Here is a 20,720-nt window from a genome sequence, read left to right as displayed (position 1 = left end):
CACTGTGTTTTCTGACTACTGAAATATAATAAAACAGTGGTCACAGTATTTATCCTTTATTTATGATTTAAAATACTTCCAGGAATTTTAGAATTTGGAGAATATATTACTGCCCAGCAATATTCCTTGAAACAAAAATCTAAGGGAACTTATAAAAATTTGCCTGGATCTTTGCTTAACAAATGGAATGGGAGAAAGGCTAGTGCAAAAATCAGGCAAGTTTCTGTCCCGTACACACAGCGAGGCTGCCGATACCACCGCAGATAGAGTGTATGTTGTGAGCAGCTTTCTGAGTTGTAGGAGGGCTTCTATGATCCATATACGCTATTGTCCTTATTACTTAAGAGGCATTCGTGCAGCCAGCCAGCCAAAAATTTACTGGATATCTACTCCATGTCGGGCACTCAGATTATACAGATTGTAGTTAAGACATGGTCCTTTATTCTCAATTAGCTGATATTCCACTAGAGGGAGCCAAATATATAAATAAGCACAATAACCGTGTTGAAAGTGCTGGCATAGAAGTCTGGGCAGAAGGTGTGTGTGTGAGGTGGGGAGGGTAACAGAAGGAAGTGGACAAATCTGCCCCAGGATGGGTCAGGAAAAGTCTTCATAGGAAAAGTGTCCCTCAGCAGTGTTTCTGAGGCTTCTTACCCAGAATAAGGAGGCTGCTGAGGTGAGCACGGAACTGTGAGGCTTGTGTGAAGCTAACTGGAGAGACGGAAGATGAGACCTCTGGCCTGAGCCTTTTGACTGTTGCACGTGGACACCACAGAGAACGGCACACACATCATCAAAGCCTGAGCCCCGTGCAAGTGATATCTGGGTAACACAGTTTTTAGAAATTCTCTTCTTTATTGCTACATTCATATAAAAAGTTTGGTATATTTGGGTGGGCAAAAGAAAGCCACAGTGTATATAAAGAAAGTTGTAGGAGGTTAAAAAAGATGTGGTTTCAGTGTCTGGAAAAGCAGTCACGGATTGTTTCTTTGGTTTAGTTATCCAGGCGATCGAAATTCTGGGTTTGAAATTCTTGGAAGTCCTCTGGGATGGTGTCTGCAAAGGAGAACAGGCACAGAGGGATTAGGAAGGCTCTCTCCAGCCCGCATCCTGGTGCATCTCACGCTGGGAGGCATCCTGTAGGGGTTGCTGTCAGCCCACCCAGCAGGCCCTCAAAGACACCACTTCACGCCACACCCGCGGCAGCCATTTTCTACCGCCGGCTGCTTTGCAAATTGTTGGCTTAAAGCCCAGGAATGCTCATTCATAGGCCTCAAGAAAATTTGCACGCAGAATGGATTTTTTGAGTTTATGATTATGTGTGAGCTGTATGAAAATGAAGGGTGCCTGTCAATTAAACCTGCCTGAATCTCTCACTGAACCCACGTCCTAAGCCAAGCAGTTTAATTCTCTGGGGCTCAATTTCCTCATCTATCAAATAGGAAAAATGAGGGCTTCCCTGGTGGCGCAGTGGTTGAGAGTCCGCCTGCCGATGCAGGGGACGCGGGTTCGTGCCCCGGTCTGGGAAGATCCCACGTGCCGCGGAGCGGCTGGGCCCGTGAGCCATGGCCGCTAAGCCTGTGCGTCCGGAGCCTGTACTCCGCAACGGGAGAGGCCACAACAGTGAGAGGCCCGCGTAACGCATAAAAAAAAAAAAAAAAAATAGGAAAAATGAGATCTACCTCTTACTTGGATGACACAGGGATTCTCAGGTTTCGGGAATATGTGGCATGAGCTTGTGGCTCCTGGAAGGGATGTGTGCTATACAAGAGGGTGGCATTCTTTGATTTTTTTCTAGTAGTAATAGCATGCAGTGACAAGAATGTACGTTACCATTGCAGCGATATTTGAGGTTGGACCAAATGATGTTCTCCTGGGAGAAGCAGAACACGCCGAGCCGGCCTCCACGCATGGTGGTGTCTATGGTGACCCCCGAGTCAGCCACCAACTCGGAGCCTTCATAAAACTGCACCCTGAGGACAACACAGCCAGAGCGGGTCTCCATGAGTGGGTCTCCAACCAAGGTTGGTGGAAGCGCCTGTCATGAGACCTAGGGGTCCCACTTCTTATCCACCTGCGTCTTTGCTGTTTCATACTCCACTTTTCACAGACCTGGATCGTGCTCCCGTGTTCCCCTTTCCCTACGAGACCGGAAGCTCCATGAGGTCAGGGACCACCTGTCCACGTCTCCCCTCTTCCGTCTCTCCAAAGGCCTAGCACGATGCTGGGCACCGAGTTCAACTCGCTGGGTACTCGCTGATGAGTTAAAGAGAAATCACAATACGCCTCAGGACCAAGAGGCTTTGTGACTTCACTGTCCAGTGAGTTACCTTGTCCAGACCTCATGCTTGAAAACCACTGCTTTTCTCTAGGTCGAACTGATAACACTTGGTGGAATCCCAGAGCAATGATTCTCCTCGGGAGGGACGGCACTCCCTAAGCAGGGTTTGAGACATTTGTGGGAGCATTTTGAGCTGTCACCGTGGCATTTAGTGACAGAGGCCAGGGGTGCTGGGTGGCTCACACGGCCCTGGAGAGAAAAATCAAAACTTGTCCTGCATCCAGACACTTTTGGGGTGCTCCTCCAGACCCTTGGGTAGGTGAAGAGACTGTTATCTGGGCTTAGAACCTAACTCTCTCACTTGTGAACATCAAGTAGTTTTTGCACTGGTATTGACTGATTTTCCAGGGTAAATTGAAAACCTGTGTACAGTCGACCCTGAAACAACATAGGCTTGAACTGCATGTGTCCACTTATATGTGGATTTTTCCCAAATACTACTTTACTATGTGATCTCCAGGTGGTTGACTCTGCAGATACTGAGCCGCTGATACAGAAGGCCGACTATGGGACTGGAGCATCTGCAGATCTTTATCCCTGGCGGGGTCCTGGAACTGATCCCCTGAATTGCTCAAAGGTCAGCTGTACTTCGTCTTGTTTAACAATTAAGCTGTTTACTATTTACTTATTTCATTGGCGTATAGTTGACTTACAATGTTGTGTTACTTTCTGCTGTCCAGCAAAGTGAATCAGTTATACATATACATATATCCACTGTTTTAGATTCTATTCCCACATGGGCCATTACAGAATATTGAGTTCCCTGTGCTGTACAGTAGGTCCTTATTAGTTATGCATTTTATATACAGTAGTGTGTATATGTCAATCCCAACCTCCTAATTTATCCTAATTTTTCCCTTCCCCGCCCCCCCGTAACCATAGATTGTTTTCTACATGTGACTCTACTTCTGTTTTGTGAATCAGTTCATTTGTACCTTTTAGGTTCCACATGTAAGCGATGTCGTACAATATTTGTCCTTCTCTGTAGCTGTTCACCATTTTAGAAAGTCACATTACCACTGTTGTGTCTACAACACACCAATCTGTAGTAGGACATCGTCTCTGCCGTGATTCTAGGCACAGGTGCCAGTGTCTGTCTCATTTTGTGTTGGCTGTGGTTGTGTCCAAGCATTTACACGATTTTGTTATAAATTATTATTTCTCTATTAGGGATCAGATTGACTCTTTAAAATAATATGTGCAGGTAGGTTATATTTTCTATGATTTTATTTTGGGACACAGAGGGGGCATCTCAAAATATGTCATAAAAAAGGGGCATTAAGCTTAATAGGGCTGAGAACATGGTCATCTTACTGTGAGACAGATTACATTTGATGTAATGTCTCAAAGAAGGACAAAATATGAACTAGCCCTCATGATTCGCTTTTTTCCACTCAGCAGCTTCCTTGCTCCCAGTCAGCAGAAAGCAATCAGCACCCTTCCTAAAAGTGCTACATAAGCTGGCATGGGTGTTGATCTGTAAGTTTGAGGAATGAGAGAGAAAAGTACACCGACTAAATTTCAAAGATGTAGTGCTAAGGCATCCTAGCTTCTGAGAACAGTTGTTTTTTAAATAGTCCTACAGGGAAATAAGGGAGATGACATCGGCTCACATGAGGGCCAGTTCATGCCGAGGGTGGGACACGCCATCACTGTGTCAGGCACTGGGGAGACCAAGATAAAATGACATGGGTGCTGCCCTCGTGGAGTTTATCAGACCGTGAGGGACTCGCTGCAGCGTGAAATGTTTGTGGGTAAGTGATGATAGAGGGACCACATGGGGATGCGGATGGGAGAGTCAGTACACGTCTCACCTCACACGGGTCAGCATGGCAGAGGGGAATCCCCGTTCTGGTGCCCCGGTACCAAGGCCTCCCCCACAGAAGGTCCTTCTACTGCCAGTTTGGCCCTACCATCCAGGCAGTCAGTCTGAGCCAGGTGTCGTCCTCCCACCTCTTTTCTGGGAGCCTGAGGTCCCAGCGTGTCCTCGGGGACCCTCGGCTCAGGGAAGCGGAGGCTCTGTGATGCAGAAGGAGGATGCGCTTTACTTCAAGTGCACGGTGAGGAGGGGGCGCTGCACCTACCTGATGTAGCCCACCTGGGGCCGGTGCTGCAGGAACCAGCGGTAGGACACCTTGTCCTTCCAGCCCACGTTCCTGGAGTCCTTCCACAGCAGCCTGACCTGGTCGCTGGTGTCCCCGGTATGCCACAGGGAGTTGCGGAGATGCTCCCCCGGACCCGTCTTAGACTTAACGGCCTGGACGACACGAGTGAGGTCTTAGAACACACAGACCGCCCTTCCCGCACCCTCCATCCCTGGGGTGGTGACGGGGTGGGAATTCACGGTTACAATCTGGTGGCTTTGGATCTGGACACAAAGCATAAACACTTAAGTGCCATTTCTACTGCGATGCTCCCCCCAGCCTTTCAGTAAGCCGCACTGGCCAGTATTCCACTAACCCAGCCCATGTTTTTCCTGCTGAAAATCCATTGCTCCCCACATTTGGCCAGTGAGGGCTCTGAAGTGTGCCTTTCCTCCCAGCAGGAGTAACAGAGGTAGCCTCCTAGCCCTCCTGTACAAAGCTGGCCCCATCGAGGAGACACAATACCAGTTTCCAAAAGAGTGTGCCTGAAGCTGCACCTCCAAATCCTCCCCACCTCTTGGGCCCCTACTGGGGCTGACATTCTCACCATCAGTCACCCAGAGGGAAGCATGTAGCTTGTACGCAGGAGTGAAGGCAAGGTCCTGGATGGGCTCCAGTGTTCCCTAACTTGAATGCTGGCACGAATGCATCAATTCCTTAGATGGATAAATGCCATATGGGAGAACACAGAATTTAAAAGGTGGGTGAAGGGCCCAGAGGAAAGGGAGATGAGTACCTTGAGCTGAATGCCAGGTTCTGCAACAGCTCGGAACGGGGTGGCCTGCCAGTACGTCTGCTCTGTCTGCTTCCACATGACCACATAGAAGCTGGAACTGTCTTGGTAACCAAAGATAAAGCCAGCATAGTCATCGTCCGTCTGGGTGTTGACGTGGAAGGTCCCTTCGAAGTCCACTCCATTAAAAGCCGTGTACCCTGTAAAGATCAAAATAGATGAGAAAAACAGACAAGCCACACCAGCTTGAAAGAGTGAATTCTGTACCAGTGGTGATGAGGCCCTGGACGTACCCACTGCCAGGCCTGGATCGCTGTTCATGGTCTGCACGATCTCCATGCCCTGCCGAGAGAGTTGAAGGGGTTAAGATTAACCTTGGAGGGGGTAGAATAATCTCAGAGAAGCCCAGAACCTCAGACCTCCATGTAAAGATTTCATTATCTGAGGAACTGCTCTACCTTGTTGTGTGCTCAAAGAAAGCGTACCCTTAGAAAAAAAACCAAAAAACCCTCAAAGCTAAGTAGAAATAGTTTTGCTAAAACTGTCACTTAGGCTGAGTCAATAAACCATTAGGGAACATATGCTTCTAATGAATGTGACCTCCTGGGTGACACTGGAAAACCTACGAAGCCTCTCTGTGCCTGTCTTCTTCAGGTCCACGGGGAGGAGGACACACCGGAGCATCTACTGCGGAGATTGGAAGCACGGCTCTAGGGTCAGACTGCCTCGGTCCCAAGTCCAGCAATCTTAGCACCATGAGTCATCATTCAAGCTTTGTAACACTTGAGCTCATCTGTAGAACGAGGCTAACGAAAGAGCTCTGTCACAGGGCTGTTGAGAGGAACAAACCGACGTGGAACAGTACCTGGCTGGAGGTCGGCACCCTCAAAATTTACCCAACTACTCTCAGAAGGGCCTGTGTTGAGAGGCAACGCTGAGCCGGTGCCAACCGCATGACCCTCACCTTGTTCAGGACCACCCAATTGGGATCGATCTGGGCGTCCCCTTCAGGGTCCAGGACCACCGTCTGATAGGCCCTGAAGTCGGTCAGGGTGACCTCTGCGTTCTCTGGGCACACGTCGATCCGATCGATGACCTGGTCGTGGTCGAAGTCTGTCTCGCAGATGTCCCCCACGCCGTCGCCTGCGGGGGTGGAGGAGGAGGGGATCAGTTCAGTAATGCCTACTACCCTCAAGCCACCCGCTCCGTGACAGAGGGGGGCTGGGCAAGGAGCAGAGAGAGCCCAAGACCCAGCTCCACGTGGAGCGAGGAGTCCTGGAATCAGCCGTGCCTGAGCCGGCCCCGCGGTCCTCGTGGTGGGTTGGTGAACCCCACTGCAGGTGAGTGAACCCCAGTGCAGGTGATCAAAAGGACTTCCTAGGGACAGAGTGGAGGGCAACTGTCCAAAGATGACCTGACAAGGGACTTCCCTGGTGGTCCCGTGGTTCAGACTACATCTTCCAATGCAGGGTGTGCGGGTTCGATCCCTGGTTGGGGAGCTAGGATCCCACATGCCTCGCAGCCAAAAAACCAAAATAAAAAACAGAAGCAATATTGTAACAAATTCAATAAAGACTTTAAAAATGGTCCACATCAAAAAAAAAAAAAAACCTTAAAAAAAAAAGTACACTTCAATGTTGACCTGACAGGAAACCCTGGCTGTCCTCTAGGACAGGGGTTTCACCAACTGGTGGATTTTTTTTTTTTTTTTTTTTTTTGCGGTACGCGGGCCTCCCACTGTTGTGGCCTCTCCCGTTGCGGAGCACAGGCTCCGATGCACAGGCTCAGCGGCCATGGCTCACGGGCCCAGCCGCTCCGCGGCATGTGGGATCTTCCCGGACCGGGGCACGAACCCGTGTCCCCTGCATCGGCAGGCGGACTCTCAACCACCGCGCCACCAGGGAAGCCCCAACTGGTGGATCTTAAGCCTGACCTTCCGAAAGCAAATGTCTACAGTACTTTCTGGACTATGATGCATAAAAAGCAGGGAAATTATGGTCACCAAAATCTAAGAAGAATTTACAGTGATCCTTAGGCTGAATATAGCTCAGTGTCTTTTGTCCAGCCGACAGATGGTATTAAAATTTGAATGTGCATACTGGGATGGGCATGCCCTCACCAACACACCACCGTGTGTCCTCACCCCTCTGCTGTCTCATTTCTGGCTCTGTGCATACCTTTCCTTAACAGCTTGGCCCCTGCTGGCATCAGGCATCACGCAGCGCTGCGGTGCCCTCCCCTCCATCCCGCTCCTGCCCTGTGACTCTGGTGAAAGGCACGAGCAAGATGGTGAATCAGCTCTCCAAGCCCCAAACAGCACGTGGCTGCTTCCCTGCCCCGTGTGGTCTCCTCCTCGGGCTGCGCGGAAGCAGCTCTTATCTGACAGTTGGAGACTGGTGTCTAGCAGATGTCTACTGTCCACACAAGCTGTGGCTGCTCAGAGAAGCTGGGGCCCTGGCAGAGGTGGGCCACCCTGTGCCTGGCTGAAGGGAGCCTGGGGCTGAGCCCACTTACTGTTGCTGTCCTCCTGGGCAGGGTTGGGGACCAGCCGGCAGTTGTCTGGTCCAGGGGGCACCAGGTCTGGGATGCCGTCATTGTCGTCATCGTCATCACACTCGTCACCAATTCCATCCTTATCAGTGTCCAGCTGGGCACTGTTTATGACAGTGGGGCAGTTGTCTGTACTGTCCTGGTGCCCGTCTCCATCACTGTGGGAGAAGGGAGAGGGGGTTTGCGTCCCAGTTCAGCAGAGGACGCGAAGAGTCCAGTTCTCAGGAGGGAGAGTTTGGGTTTGGGGTCTTAACCAGGCTTGGTCTTTTATCACCCCCACAGGTCCTTAGATGACGCTGCCTTATGGGCCTCAGAGATCATTTCCCACTTCTCCAACCTGTTGAAACAAGTAGATCATTTTCTATTCAAAATAAGGGCCTATTTCTGTGATTTGGTGACCAGATGCTCCTTTCAGTCCCCGGGCACGACTGTGACCCCCGACAGAGAAAGTGGGAGGGGAACAAAGTGAGGGGCAGTGGACTCACTGCCCGCTGTGAGTCCTGGCTCAGCTGCGTACCAGCATCGGGCCCCGGACGTGACACTTACCCCTCTACGGCTCAGCATCCTCCCCTGTACCATGGGAATAATAACAGCCCACCTCACAGGGTTGTTAGAAGATTGAATGATTAAGTGATTAGAATTTTGCATGTTACGTTTTAATATAAGAAAAACACTTCTAAGTGCCTGGCTCTTGGGAAGCCCTAAGGTGTTTCCTTTTCTGTGACTCTTCACCATGCCCGGCCAGTAAGCCTGAGAAGCGTCAGACGGGAATGCACAGGGAGAAGGGCAGGAACAGCAGGGCCGCCCTTCCCAAGAACTGAGCACGTAGGCCGGGCTCGGCCCTGGGCTAACGCACTTCTCAGAACCCTCGTTCTCTGCCCACCTGACATTCCTTCTTTCCAGGCCTAACGGCCACCTGAGGATGAGTCTGCCCTGTCCCCAGGCTTCCCTGAGTTGATGGAGGCCTCCCACGGCTACCCTGGATTTGAGCAGGTACTCCTTTCACGGGCACCACCCACAGCTCGTCCTGGACCAGCAACTGCCCCATGCTGTCCACAGTGGGACAAGGAAGGGAAGCCAGGGGCCAGTCCTTGCCCTGCAGGCCAATGCTTCCCAGATGGGTCCCAGAGAAAGTGAGGTCAACCCTGACAGGCAGAAGGTGACACAACTCCAACAGTGGAATTCCTGGGCATGTGGCAGGGCTGCTTTCCAAATCATAAGATTGAGCTATTTCCATTAGCAGCCATTCCATATAGCCCTGAACATTTTTATGCAAAACCAAGCAGTTTCTGTCCTCAAGTTTGTGGGAATTAAAATGTAGTGGAATGAGTTATTTTAGGCAGAAAATCTAGAGGCTGGTGGGACAGGCTATTTTAGAAATCACTTAGATGGCACCGAGAGCACAGGATGACCTACAACAGGGAACATTCTTGATGTACATTATTGAGGGACGTCGTCAGGGTACCAGTCGCATCTTCCCCTCAAAAACGGAGACATCCTATGTCAAACTGTCTCCAACTTGCCTCTCCTTTCCTCATGCTGTGATAACACTAATACCTCAGTTACCATTTTCTGCAGCTCATCTGAGGGCCAGCACTGTCGGTAGGAGCTTTACCTACATTATCTTTCTTTTTTACCATCACTTGGCATTTAATTCTCTCTACTTTGCAGATGAAGAAATTGAGACTCAGAGACTGAGAAGTCTGTTGACGTTCACTTAGCTGGCATGTGCTGTGCATCAAGGACACGGAGCACAAGGACTTGACAGGAGCTGTCCTTGAGCAAGGTTGGGCTTGGGAGCTGCTGCCTGCAGGGAAGCCTCGGAGAAGAGGTTGAGAAGGGCAGCTGTGTTTCTTCCTGCTTTGCCTTTTAGACTCCTTTCCCTCTCTCACCCCTGTCCTGCTGCCCCTTTAATCCCCTACAGAGAGGAAAGGGTTTAGAGTCTTGGACGGCAGGTACCTCTAGGGCAGAGCTGGCCATGCCTACATTTTTGATGTTCCTATAGCATCTGATCCAGCCCTGTGTCTTAACGTAGGACTCCATCCATGTGGGGCTAGAAGGGCTGACAACATTCATTTGCATAGAACAACTCCACCCAAATAAAGAAAACTGAAAGAAAAAATTCCAAGGACAATGAAATAACAGTGATTCCCTCAGCACACTGACAGCTCTCTATTTTAGGATGATGATGAAGCTTTCCTGAGCTGAAAGAATACAACAGCAAAAGAGCTAACGTCTATGCAACAGAAACTGTAATATGTCCTTTCCATAAATTAACTCAACCTTCACAATAGTCCTAAGAGCTACGTTCCATTTCCATCCCCATTTCACAGATGAGAAAATGGAGGCACAGAGAGATGAGGTAACTTGCCTAAGGTAAGCTGATGTGTAAGTGGAGGAGCTGGGATTTATATCTAGCTGTGTCGCTCCAGAGCCCAGCTCTAAAGCATGATGCTACACCGCCTCTCCTGTGATAGAGTCTCAGTTGCCTGAGTGCCTAGTGGCCCCTCCTGGTACCGTCAAGTCCCCCATTCATGGAGGTGCAGTGACCCTGACCAAAGACAGGGCTATTGTCCCTCCAGCAACTCAATCTGCCCAGAGAGATCCCAAAGCATGGTAGCAACGGAGAGCTCTGAAAGAGAAAACTTTCTCTGGAATTTTCATCAGCCCTGTGCAGCTGGGAGACACGCCATACCTGTCCTGATTGGTGTCACAGGAGTCCCCAACCAGATCGTTATCCACATCAGACTGCAAAGAGAACAAAACGTGTTATTTACCCCTGGGCCTGCACAGAATGTTCCAGAGAAGGCAGACCCAGCCCATCATCACTGGATCTCAGGAATTATTTTTCTGGAATTGGGGTGGTGCAAACTGCAAAAGGACAACACCATATTGGTGTAGGCACAATGCTGAATTTTCAAAAAAGCCTTCCAAAATATCAAGCTCCAAGGATGGGCTGCCTACACACCAGATGAGCTGATTGGAGAAGGGCGCTGGGGCAGCATGGTGGCAGGTGGAGACGTGGCACTCTGGCACGGGTCGGAAGGGAGCCAGCCACAGGCACGGGGACAAGGCAAACAGATTTTGCTTTGCTTCTGCATTTTGGAATTGAGCCAGAATGGGAGTGAGTCAGAGGGCAATAATGACGCCCCTCTCTCAGGGCTTTAAAAATAAGTGACACATCACATCCAATTATCCAGACAGGAAGGAGGAGAGAGAAGGGAAACAGCACATCGCTGACTGATCCCAATCTGAAATGTCCATACATAGGCTGTTGTTGGGATCTGGGGATGAAAGGGACATGGGGCTCCCAATGGTTAACTGCCACATTGCATTTTCCTTTCAGCAAAAAAACCCAACTTGTTTTGGGCATCATTAAACTATTACTGGGACTTCCCCGGTGGTCCAGCAGGGACCACCAGGTCCAGCATGTGCTCCCAATGCAGGGAGCCCGGGTTCGATCCCTGGTCAGGGAACTAGATCCTGCATGCTGCAACTAAAGATCCCGCACACAGCAACGAAGAGCCCACGTGCTGCAACTAAGACCCAGCGCAGCCAAATAAATTTTAGGAAACCCCAAAAACTCCTATTCCTAACCTCACAGGGACTTCACAGCCTGTGAGATTAGTCCAGAAGGCCTCAGATCTCCTGTAATGTTCTCCCCATCACCTCCAGGCTTAAGTATACAATTTCACCACCTCTGCTGTTAGGTATGAGACAACAGCAAAGAACCGGCCTGGCGGGCTTGGCTGGGTTCCTCCAGACACGTGTCTTACATGAGTCTCTGCACTGGGCAGTTCAGCCTAGAGTTTGGATGCCCCTGGATCCTACTAACCTGGTTAGGGTTGCTGACGTCAGGACAGCTGTCACAGGCATCCCCCACGCCATCACCATCTTTGTCCTGTTGATCACGGTTGGGAACTTTCTGGCAGTTGTCCAGGATGTTTTTTATTCCTATGAGAAAGGAGTGCTTCCCTGAGTCAGGTGAACATCACAGAAAGGTCCGGAGCACAGACTTCCAGGTGCTGTAGAGATCAGGCCAGCACATGGCACACAGTAGGTAATGTCTGCCTGGGCCATCCTCAGAGAGCCATACCTTTTCCAGCAGTTACCTGGAGGTAATGTCAAAGGATGGATTCTGGGAGACTTAAAAGAAGAATGACCGAAGGCATTTATCCACTGAGTTAGAATCTGTTGAAGATATCAAGGGCTATCACTGCAACCAGATGAGGGGGTCATGAGGGCTAGGTGGGCCGACCCTGGAGAGGGAGGACCTCACGGGTGTGTGAGCTATGACAAGGGCCCCGGGGCTCAGGCAGTGGTGTGCTGGAGTCAGGCCAGTCATACCCATTTCTCCCCAGCTTCCCGTTCAGTCATGTCATCTCCTCTTGGTACCTTAGAACCAGTGATGGTGGGAGTGGTATTTACATAATGGAAACTGGCAAATGCTACAACTCGGGGCGTTTTTTGTTTGTTTCGCTGAGCTGGTTTACCATCAGTCAGGCTTATAGAAGGTGGGATCGTGTTTTAGAGACATGTGAATAGTCTGGAGTGTGGGGTGTGTGTTGGTTAGTGGTGGGTGTAGTGTATTTCTAAAAGGAAATTCCTTCAATGTCCTGTGTTGTGATGTGTTTTTCAGAAACCATCGGATCCAGCCTATACTTTGATGATAGTCACCTATATGTTACGGAAGCTATACAGGAACAAACGTCCTCCCTCACGGCCTGTGGGGCTCCAGAGTTGTGCTCCAGAGGTGCTATTCACACAGACCACAATACGAGGCCCCTTCAGTGGACCCTGGAGCTGGGTGATGTAGCCGCCCTGCCTGACAGCTCTTCCCAGGCTCCTGGGAAATGCCTGAGTCTCTGCAGGAGGAGCCTGACCCAGGGCTGCAGCCCATGACACTGCTCAGCCCCTCTACCTCAATCCTCCACTTCCAGGACCCTTATGCATGAGAAGGATGGTGGGGAGGGAGGAAAGCTGCAGTCTGGGAAGACAGATGCCCTACACAGTCACATCCCTGACAAGACACTGCTCGAAGGGATTCCTACAGTTTCTGGCAATGATGTAGAGTTCCCAGAACACCAGGGTTCTTCTTCCACGGAAACAAGTGGGCCTTGGGGCCGCCAGGCACAGGCCATGTGGAACCCCCAGGAGTGGAAAGGCCCTCAGAGTCAGTCATTCTATTCCTGCTCCTAAGAGAGAACAAGGGGAAAAAGGACAAATGAGTCCCAAGTAAAAGACTAAGCAAGACACACCCACCATCTCCATCCATGTCGTCATCGCAGGCATCTCCTTTTCCATCCCCGTCAGTGTCCTTCTGGTCATTATTTAGGACATTCCGGCAGTTATCACAGGCATCCCCAAACATATCTTTGTCACTGTTCCTCTGGTCCACATTGTGAGTCAGGACACAGTTGTCCTAAAGGATCAAAAGACCGACATTAACTCTGACTTTTAGTGGATCCCCACTGTGTGCCTGGTCCTGCGGTGGACGCCAGCCAACCTTCCCCCGACTGGCATGAGATGTCGCAACTCAGGAGGCCCAAGTTCATCAGTTTTATAAACATTTCAGAATCTTAGAATAAAAAACTGCAGTGCCATGGGAACGCAGGCATGGAAACAGACAGTCGGGATGATTAATATAAATAGTTGACTTCACGGCCTTTCTTCCACCATCCCTGGTACGTGGCAATTCGTAGGCCCTCCCAGCAAAGCAGGTACCTGCCTGCTCATTCAGGATCCCATCTCCATCAGCATCCTCGTCACAAGCATCTCCAAGGCCATCTCCGTCTGCATCCTCTTGGCCGGAATTCGGCACATACTTGCAGTTGTCCTAAGTTGGAGAAACACAGCTCAGAGACACATCTACATTTGTATTTTTTCAGCTTTACTGAGGTATAACTGACAAATAAAATTGCAAGACATTTAAAGTGTATAATGTGACGATTTGATATACGTTGATATTGTGAAGGGATCCCCCCATTGAGTTAATTAACATATGCATCACCTCACATGTTTATCTCCCCATTTTTCTGGCTGAGAACATTTAAGTTCTACACTCTTAGCAAATTTCAACTATACAGTACAGTGTTATCAACTATAGTCACCCTGTTATACATTAGATCCTCAGATCTTATTCACCTCATGGCAGAAAGTTTGCACCCTTTCATCAACTTCTCCCCATTTCCCCCATCCCCATCTCCATCTGTCTTAAGTCAAAAACTATTTCTGCCTGTACCTGTCTGGCTTTTTTTTTTTTAAATAAATTTATTTATTTTTGGCTGCGTTGGGTCTTCATTGCTGCGCGCTTTCTCTAGTTGCGGTGAGCGGGGGCTACTCTTTGTTGCGGAGTAGGGCTCTAGGCACACGGGCTCACGGGCTTCAGTGGTTGTGGCACGTGGGCTCAGCAGTTGTGGCTCATGGGCTCTAGAGCGCAGGCTCAGTAGTTGTGGTGCACGGGCTTAGTTGCTCCACGGCATGCGGGATCTTCCCAGACTAGGGCTCGAACCTGTGTCTCTGCCTGCATTGGCAGGCGGATTCTTAACCACTGTGCCACCAGGGAAGTCCCTACCTGTCTGGCTTTATTGTTGATGGCTGTTTTGCTACATTTGAGATGCAGCTACTTCAAAAATACAATTTTAAATGGAAGCCACAGAACCTCTGCCCCATATAAGATGTGGCTTTGGAAAGCCACAGAGCGTGCGTGCATGTGCGTGTGTGTGTGTGTGTGTTTTTCTCCTGCTCGACCCCCTTACCTTTTTGCAGTTCGTGGCAGAGCACAGCAATTCTTCGTCAGGGTAGCTGTCAATGTCCACGTCCTTTCCGCAGATGTAGCCGTCACCAGCCCAGCCAACCCCACACTGTGAAGGAAAAACCCATCAGGAGTCCAGGAGCTGAGCCTGGTGGGAGGCCAGGGTCCGACAGGGGCCTCTGCTCCTGTGTGTGCATCCCCAGAGGGAGGGCCAGAAAGCTTTGTTCGCAGGATTTTAAAACTATTCAACTGTGTTTTGAATAGTCTAATGCTTCAAAATTCAAAAAGTACAAAGGGAGAGTGAAAACTCCTTCCTGCTCTTGCACCTTGGCTCAGGAATCAAGGCAATCTGCTCTCATGAATACTTTCAGAGACACGCTGGGCAGAGGTCAGCAAACACACATATGTTCTTTTTCTCCTTTTGTCGTTCTGCACAATTGGTAGCACACATATAAACACTGCTCTGTACCTTGAATTTTTAAAAAATTAACATTATATCTTAGAGCTCTTTTCATATTACCACACGTAGATTAGTGTCTTCCTTTTTAATGGGCACAGATATAACATACATAAAGTGGAATGCGTGCACCTCAATTAATTCAACCAGTCCCCTACTGGTCGGTGTCAAGTCGTTAAAACCTTTTTCTGTCGCCAACAATGCGGGGCCACAAAGAATTTGAGGACATTTATCATTCTGCACATGTACTGGCTTCTTAGTATGAAATTCTTGGTTCAAAGGGTATTTGTACTTTTGAATTATTGTCAAAATGTTCTCCATATGATTATCCAATTTCTTCTCCCAATGGAAATGAATGCACACAAGGGTGGAGTGGCTGCTGTGGCACTTTCCTTAGCATTCTGGAGCCACAGTCGTATCTCTGAATCTAATGGTCTTCTACATCAATTTCCACCACAGCAGGAACCTTCCAAAGTGCTTTACCTCTACTCATATCTTTTAACAGGTGAAGATTCCCACAGGTGTAGTGCTGGGTCTGCATGTTCTCTACGTTTCTGGAAAAGTCTACCCAAGTTCCGTGCCACCACCAGCTGCTAAGAGCAAGCCTTCATTGTCAGCAGAAGAGGCATTAAAATAACAGTTATTCTATACCGGACTCTATAAGCATTATCTCCAGTCCTTGCAAGGTCATCACTATCCCATTTTACAAAAGAGTCGACTCAGCTCGGAGTGGCTAAGTCCCTTGCCCAAGGTCTCAGAGCTGGGACTTGAACTCGAGACTGTCCCAGTTCAATGTTTTCTGCCACATGTATTTGGTTAACGTGCGCTTTGAGTTCTCCCTCTGATATTCCATATAGTTGGCCTGGCTAAAGGATGAATGATAAACCCAAGAGAAAGGAAATCCTTCCATAAGCGGTGTCCTGGGTATGAGGTGGTACCTGGGAGCTCAGCTCAGGAGCAGGACAGGTGCCTGAGGAGGGGCAGGCAGAACTGCAGAAGGAACAGGAGACAAGGGGGCCTGGAAAATGACAGGGAACCAGCAAGGCAGGGGCAGGTAAGAGCCGGGGGAACAGGGCCAAGGAAAAAGAAACTTTACATGAGTAAATGTTAAATTTCCTGCCCTCATTAATCAAAATAACGTGATTTAAGACCAGTGACTTCCTAAGCTGCAGCCTGGCTGTCCTTAATCATGTGCACCCCGCTTCTGCAACCAGAGATGTAGAAGGCAGAATCCAAAGACACCCCTCCCAGTAACTACCCCTATTTCTGTACAATTGCTTCAGCAGGGCCTTCAGAGGGCCTGGAGAGCTCAGCCGTGGGGTATGGTCCTTGACTCACTTTAATGAAGAAAACATTTCCTCTAGGAACAAGTATGTTTTTAATGAGCCATTTTCTGGCAGATTAAATTATTTTAGTAGTCACACCAAGTGTATTAATCCTTTACCATCTGTCATTGTGCCTTACCACAAATTCAAAAACACATTAAGGGAAAAAAAAAACAAAACACATGAAGAGCCTCATCACCCACCATCCCAGGGGAATCGTTAATTTGTTCACAGAAAATGAGGATTTAAACATAGATATACGCTTGCCTCTCAATGGGAATAAACATGCCCCATCAACAGGAATTAGAGGAACTGTTGATTTTTTTCTCCCCCTTGAACCCAGCCCATTCCCTCATCAGTATCTTGTTACAAGTTATCTGTGTTGATGGAGAGAGCTGGTGCCATTACAGTTATTTCTCTAACTTAGTTTTGATTCTTCTCATTTTTCCTATTTGAAAATGATATGCCCTTCGTAGAAAATTCTGAGAATGTGAAGGTAAGGGAGTCTGAGTTTGAGGTATAAAGAAGAGAGAAAAAGTCTCCCAGGATCCATCCTGCCGCTCAGGGTGATCGCCATGAACCTATGAGCCCCCAACTCTAAAGGGCCTGGCTCCCTGGGGAGGTGAGTGGCTGAAGATGGCTGATTGAACAGCGCCTAGAATCCCCCAGGACTCCAGGGCAGGATGGATGGCAGGCATGAACCTCATTCCTCGCCAAGGGCCCACTACACACCTGCCTGGTGGGAGACCCTTGCAAGGCTGCAACTGCCCTGCCCTCTACCCACCTCCTCCTCCCCAGGCCGGCTCCCAGGTGGGGAACCGCATGGGAAGGAGAGTGAGCTCCCACTGAGCTACTCCTGAACCCGGCCGAGGTGGACACAGAGAACAGAGGGTGCTGCGGAAGATGGGAGGTTTCCTCCCAGGGTTTATAAGAGCAGCCCACCACCCCTCCACTGTGGCTCACTTCCTGGAGTATGAGGCCAGATTTTGAAACTGGATGCCCTCAGGGTGAGGACAGTAAGGGCAGCAGTCGGAAGGGAGGGAAGGAGGCTCCTTCCGCTCCGGCTGTTCACTTCTTGGGCCTTCCAGAGGGGGTGGCTGGGAGCTGGGGCTCCACCACCGAGGTCCCCAAGGGGACGGTGCCGACCCACGGCCAAGAGGGAGAGAAAGAGGGTGGCTGATGGTCAGGTGGACTTCAGATTGCCCCCCACAAACTCAGCTGACTCTGTTATTACTACATCCTTTGTTTACTTTGATGGAATTGTTTTCATTCTTGAGTACTTTTACCCTGAAGCAAGTAGAAACCGGAGAGGCATGGTGTTTCCAATGGAAGGGGGAAGATGATAAAGAAAGTAGCAAACAACTTACCACGCATGTCACATCCCCCTGCCTCTCTTCAATGCACTGTGCGTTCACGCTACAAGGGTTCAGTTCTGGATTCCTGCAGTTTCTTTCCATTTTGCATCCCCTCCTCTGATCACCAATGTACCCTGGTTTACAAGGCCCACAGCGATAAGATCCCTGTAAGGAGCAGAGCAAGACGGTGAGCCAGGGCCTCAGACCCATGAGCATAGGTACGGCGCTTGTGTCTATTTTTACATGTACTCGATGCCAGGACGAAGTGAGCCCCATGCCTGCCTCTGCTTATGTGTACGTCTTCTAACACTGTGTGAGTATTGGGGGAGACACTACCAGACTGGAAGCCACAGCAGGCCACGGAGACGTGAAGGAACACAATCGAAGGGAGAAGGCTGGCCAGTGAGCCACTTTGACTTGCCGGCTCCACTGTGGAGGGCAAGGAGGAAAGGGCTGAAAACTCCAGTGAAGTCCTGGGAGGTGGAGTGAGAAAATTTACTCTGGGGACAAAGAACACGGTTTGGTAAAAAAGCAAATGAGAAAATTGTTTTTAATGTTCATTTGGCTTTTTTTTTTTTTTTAACAATCAAGTGACAAAGGAACAGAGAAATGTCGTTGGCCTTGCACTGAGAATTCTTGATGAGGTGGGGTGCTGTGAAAGAAACCTGGCAAGTGAGCTGTCAGCTCCATTGCGATGGCACTTCCGGGGCAAGCTTGACTTCTTTTTTTTCTTTTTTACTGAGATAGACTTTACATATCATGAAAGACATCCACATAAACTACACAATTCAATGATTTTGGTCACTCACAACCCCTGACTCACTGAATCCAAAAGATGCTTTCCAAGTATTATTATTTTATTTTGCCCACACTGCAGGGCTTGTGGGATCTTAGTTCCCCAACCAGGGATTGAACTCAGGCCCTGGGAGAATCCTAACCACTGGACCGCCAGGGAATTCTCTCCAATGATTTTTCTTGATCTGTCAGCCTCATTGGAAGACTCCCTTTGGTCAGTTCTTTCCTTTTCTTTGTTTCTCTGCTCTTTTTCCTTTGCCTACTCCTTCATTTTTGAGGTTTTCTAGAGTTCTATTTTGTAGACAGTTCCACTGTCTACTTCTCCTCTCCCTGAGTGGCTTTAGTTATTACCTTCATGTCAGTGTCTCCCAAATCCATTTCTGCAGACTAGCTTTGTCCTGGTAAAAATCTAAGAAGCTAAAAAGCTAATAAGTCCCAGTATATTCCTAGGCAGCATTGTGGATAAGAACAGGGCTCTGCAGCCAGACTGGATGTCTTATGAGATGTGTGGCCTTCGCCTAATTATTTAACTTTCCTGTGCCTCAGTTTCTGCAACTGTAAAATGGGGATAATAATAGTGCCTATTGACAGGTTTGTTGTGAGGATTAAAATAAGTGACTTGATATTTATAAAATGCTTTGATGTATAAGGAAGCTAGGAACCTAGAGATTAAAAACCTTTCCCAGGAACATACAGTAAATGAGAAGCAGTCATACCTGGAGCCAATAGTTCCTTCATTGACAGTCTACTGTGCTACACCTATCACCTTGGAAAGAGTCAACAGGAACTTTCAGGAATAAAAGCCAAATCTGATTAGTTAAAATTTCAACCCAAATGGAATATTATTCAGCCATAAAAAGAAACGAAATTGAGCTATTTGTAATGAGGTGGATAGACCTAGAGTCTGTCATACAGAGTGAAGTAAGTCAGAAAGAGAAAGACAAATACCATATGCTAACACACATATATGGAATTTAAGAAAAAAAAATGTCATGAAGAACCTAGGGGTAAGACAGGAATAAAGACACAAACCTACTAGAGAACAGACTTGAGGATATCGGGAGGGGGAAGGGTGAGCTGTGACAAAGTGAGAGAGAGGCATGGACATATATACACTACAAAACGTAAGGTAGATAGCTAGTGGGAAGCAGCCGCATAGCACAGGGAGATCAGCTCGGTGCTTTGTGACTGCCTGGAGGGGTGGGATAGGGAGGGTGGGAGGGAGGGAGACGCAAGAGGGAAGAGATATGGGAACATATGTATATGTATAACTGATTCACTTTGTTATAAAGCAGAAACTAACACACCATTGTAAAGCAATTATACCCCAATAAAGATGTTAAAAAAAAAATTTCAACCCATTAAGCATTAGGCATTTTAATTTAACACAAATGACTTTTGAGAAGTCCTATGAAAATAATGAATATCATTTGGGAATTGTGTTGTCACGAGTAAAATGCATATTTTGGAATACTGAACTATTAATACAAACTAAAAAGCTCTTCCTATTTAAAAAATACTAGAATGATAATATTTTATTCAATAAACATTAATTCAAAAGCCCAACACTGATCAGGAAACTTGCATAAGCCTCTGAGAAGGCCTCATCCACCAGAGGGCAGACAGCAGAAGCAAGAAGAACTACAATCCTGCAGCTTGTGGAACAAAAACCACATTCACAGAAAGATAGACAAGATGAAAAGGCAGAGGGCTATGTACCAGATGAAGGAACAAGATAAAACCCCAGAAAAACAACTAAATGAAGTGGAGATAGGCAACCTTCCAGAAAAAGAATTCAGAGTAATGATAGTGAAGATGATCCAGGACCTCGGGAAAAGAATGGAGGCAAATATCGAGAAGATGCAAGAAATGTTTAACAAAGACCTAGAAGAATTAAAGAACAACAAACAGAGATGAACAATACAATAACTGAAATGAAAACTACACTAGAAGGAATCAATAGCAGAGTAACCGAGTCAGAAGAACAGACAAGTGACCTGTAAGACAGAATGGTGGAATTCACTGCTGCAGAACAGAAGAAAGAAAAAAGAATGAAAAGAAATGAAGACAACCTCTGGGAGGTTGAAGAGACCTCTGGGACAAGATTAAATGCAACAACATTCGCATTATAGGGGTCCCAGAAGGAGAAGAGAGAGAGAAAGGACCAGAGAAAATATTTGAAGAGATTATAGTCGAAAACTTCCCTAACATGGGAAAGGAAATAGCCACCCTAGTCCAGGAAGCGCAGAGAGTCCAATACAGGATA

At 48.3% G+C, this 20,720-nt stretch overlaps 1 protein-coding gene across 1 annotated transcript in view; it reads right to left on the bottom strand.

Annotated features, from left to right (window-relative positions):
• Positions 1-835: 835 nt before the first annotated feature.
• The window catches only part of THBS4 (thrombospondin 4), a 50,398-nt gene continuing 30,513 nt past the window's right edge, over positions 836-20,720 (bottom strand). The window contains exons 10-22 of the mRNA XM_065873968.1: positions 17,672-17,824; positions 14,527-14,631; positions 13,497-13,604; positions 13,031-13,190; positions 11,604-11,722; positions 10,464-10,516; positions 7,733-7,926; positions 6,183-6,361; positions 5,512-5,560; positions 5,222-5,418; positions 4,426-4,598; positions 1,834-1,973; positions 836-1,056 (exon numbers count right to left, since the gene is read on the bottom strand). Of these exons, the coding sequence (XP_065730040.1) occupies positions 995-1,056; positions 1,834-1,973; positions 4,426-4,598; positions 5,222-5,418; positions 5,512-5,560; positions 6,183-6,361; positions 7,733-7,926; positions 10,464-10,516; positions 11,604-11,722; positions 13,031-13,190; positions 13,497-13,604; positions 14,527-14,631; positions 17,672-17,824 (1,692 nt within the window). The 3' untranslated portion in view covers positions 836-994. The remainder of the gene's footprint in view (positions 1,057-1,833; positions 1,974-4,425; positions 4,599-5,221; positions 5,419-5,511; positions 5,561-6,182; positions 6,362-7,732; positions 7,927-10,463; positions 10,517-11,603; positions 11,723-13,030; positions 13,191-13,496; positions 13,605-14,526; positions 14,632-17,671; positions 17,825-20,720) is intronic.

This window comes from Phocoena phocoena, chromosome 3, assembly GCF_963924675.1.
Source record: "Phocoena phocoena chromosome 3, mPhoPho1.1, whole genome shotgun sequence".
Taxonomy (NCBI): Eukaryota; Metazoa; Chordata; class Mammalia; order Artiodactyla; family Phocoenidae; genus Phocoena; species Phocoena phocoena.
Note: the sequence above shows the minus strand (reverse complement) of the source record. Positions and strands in the feature narration are given on the sequence as shown.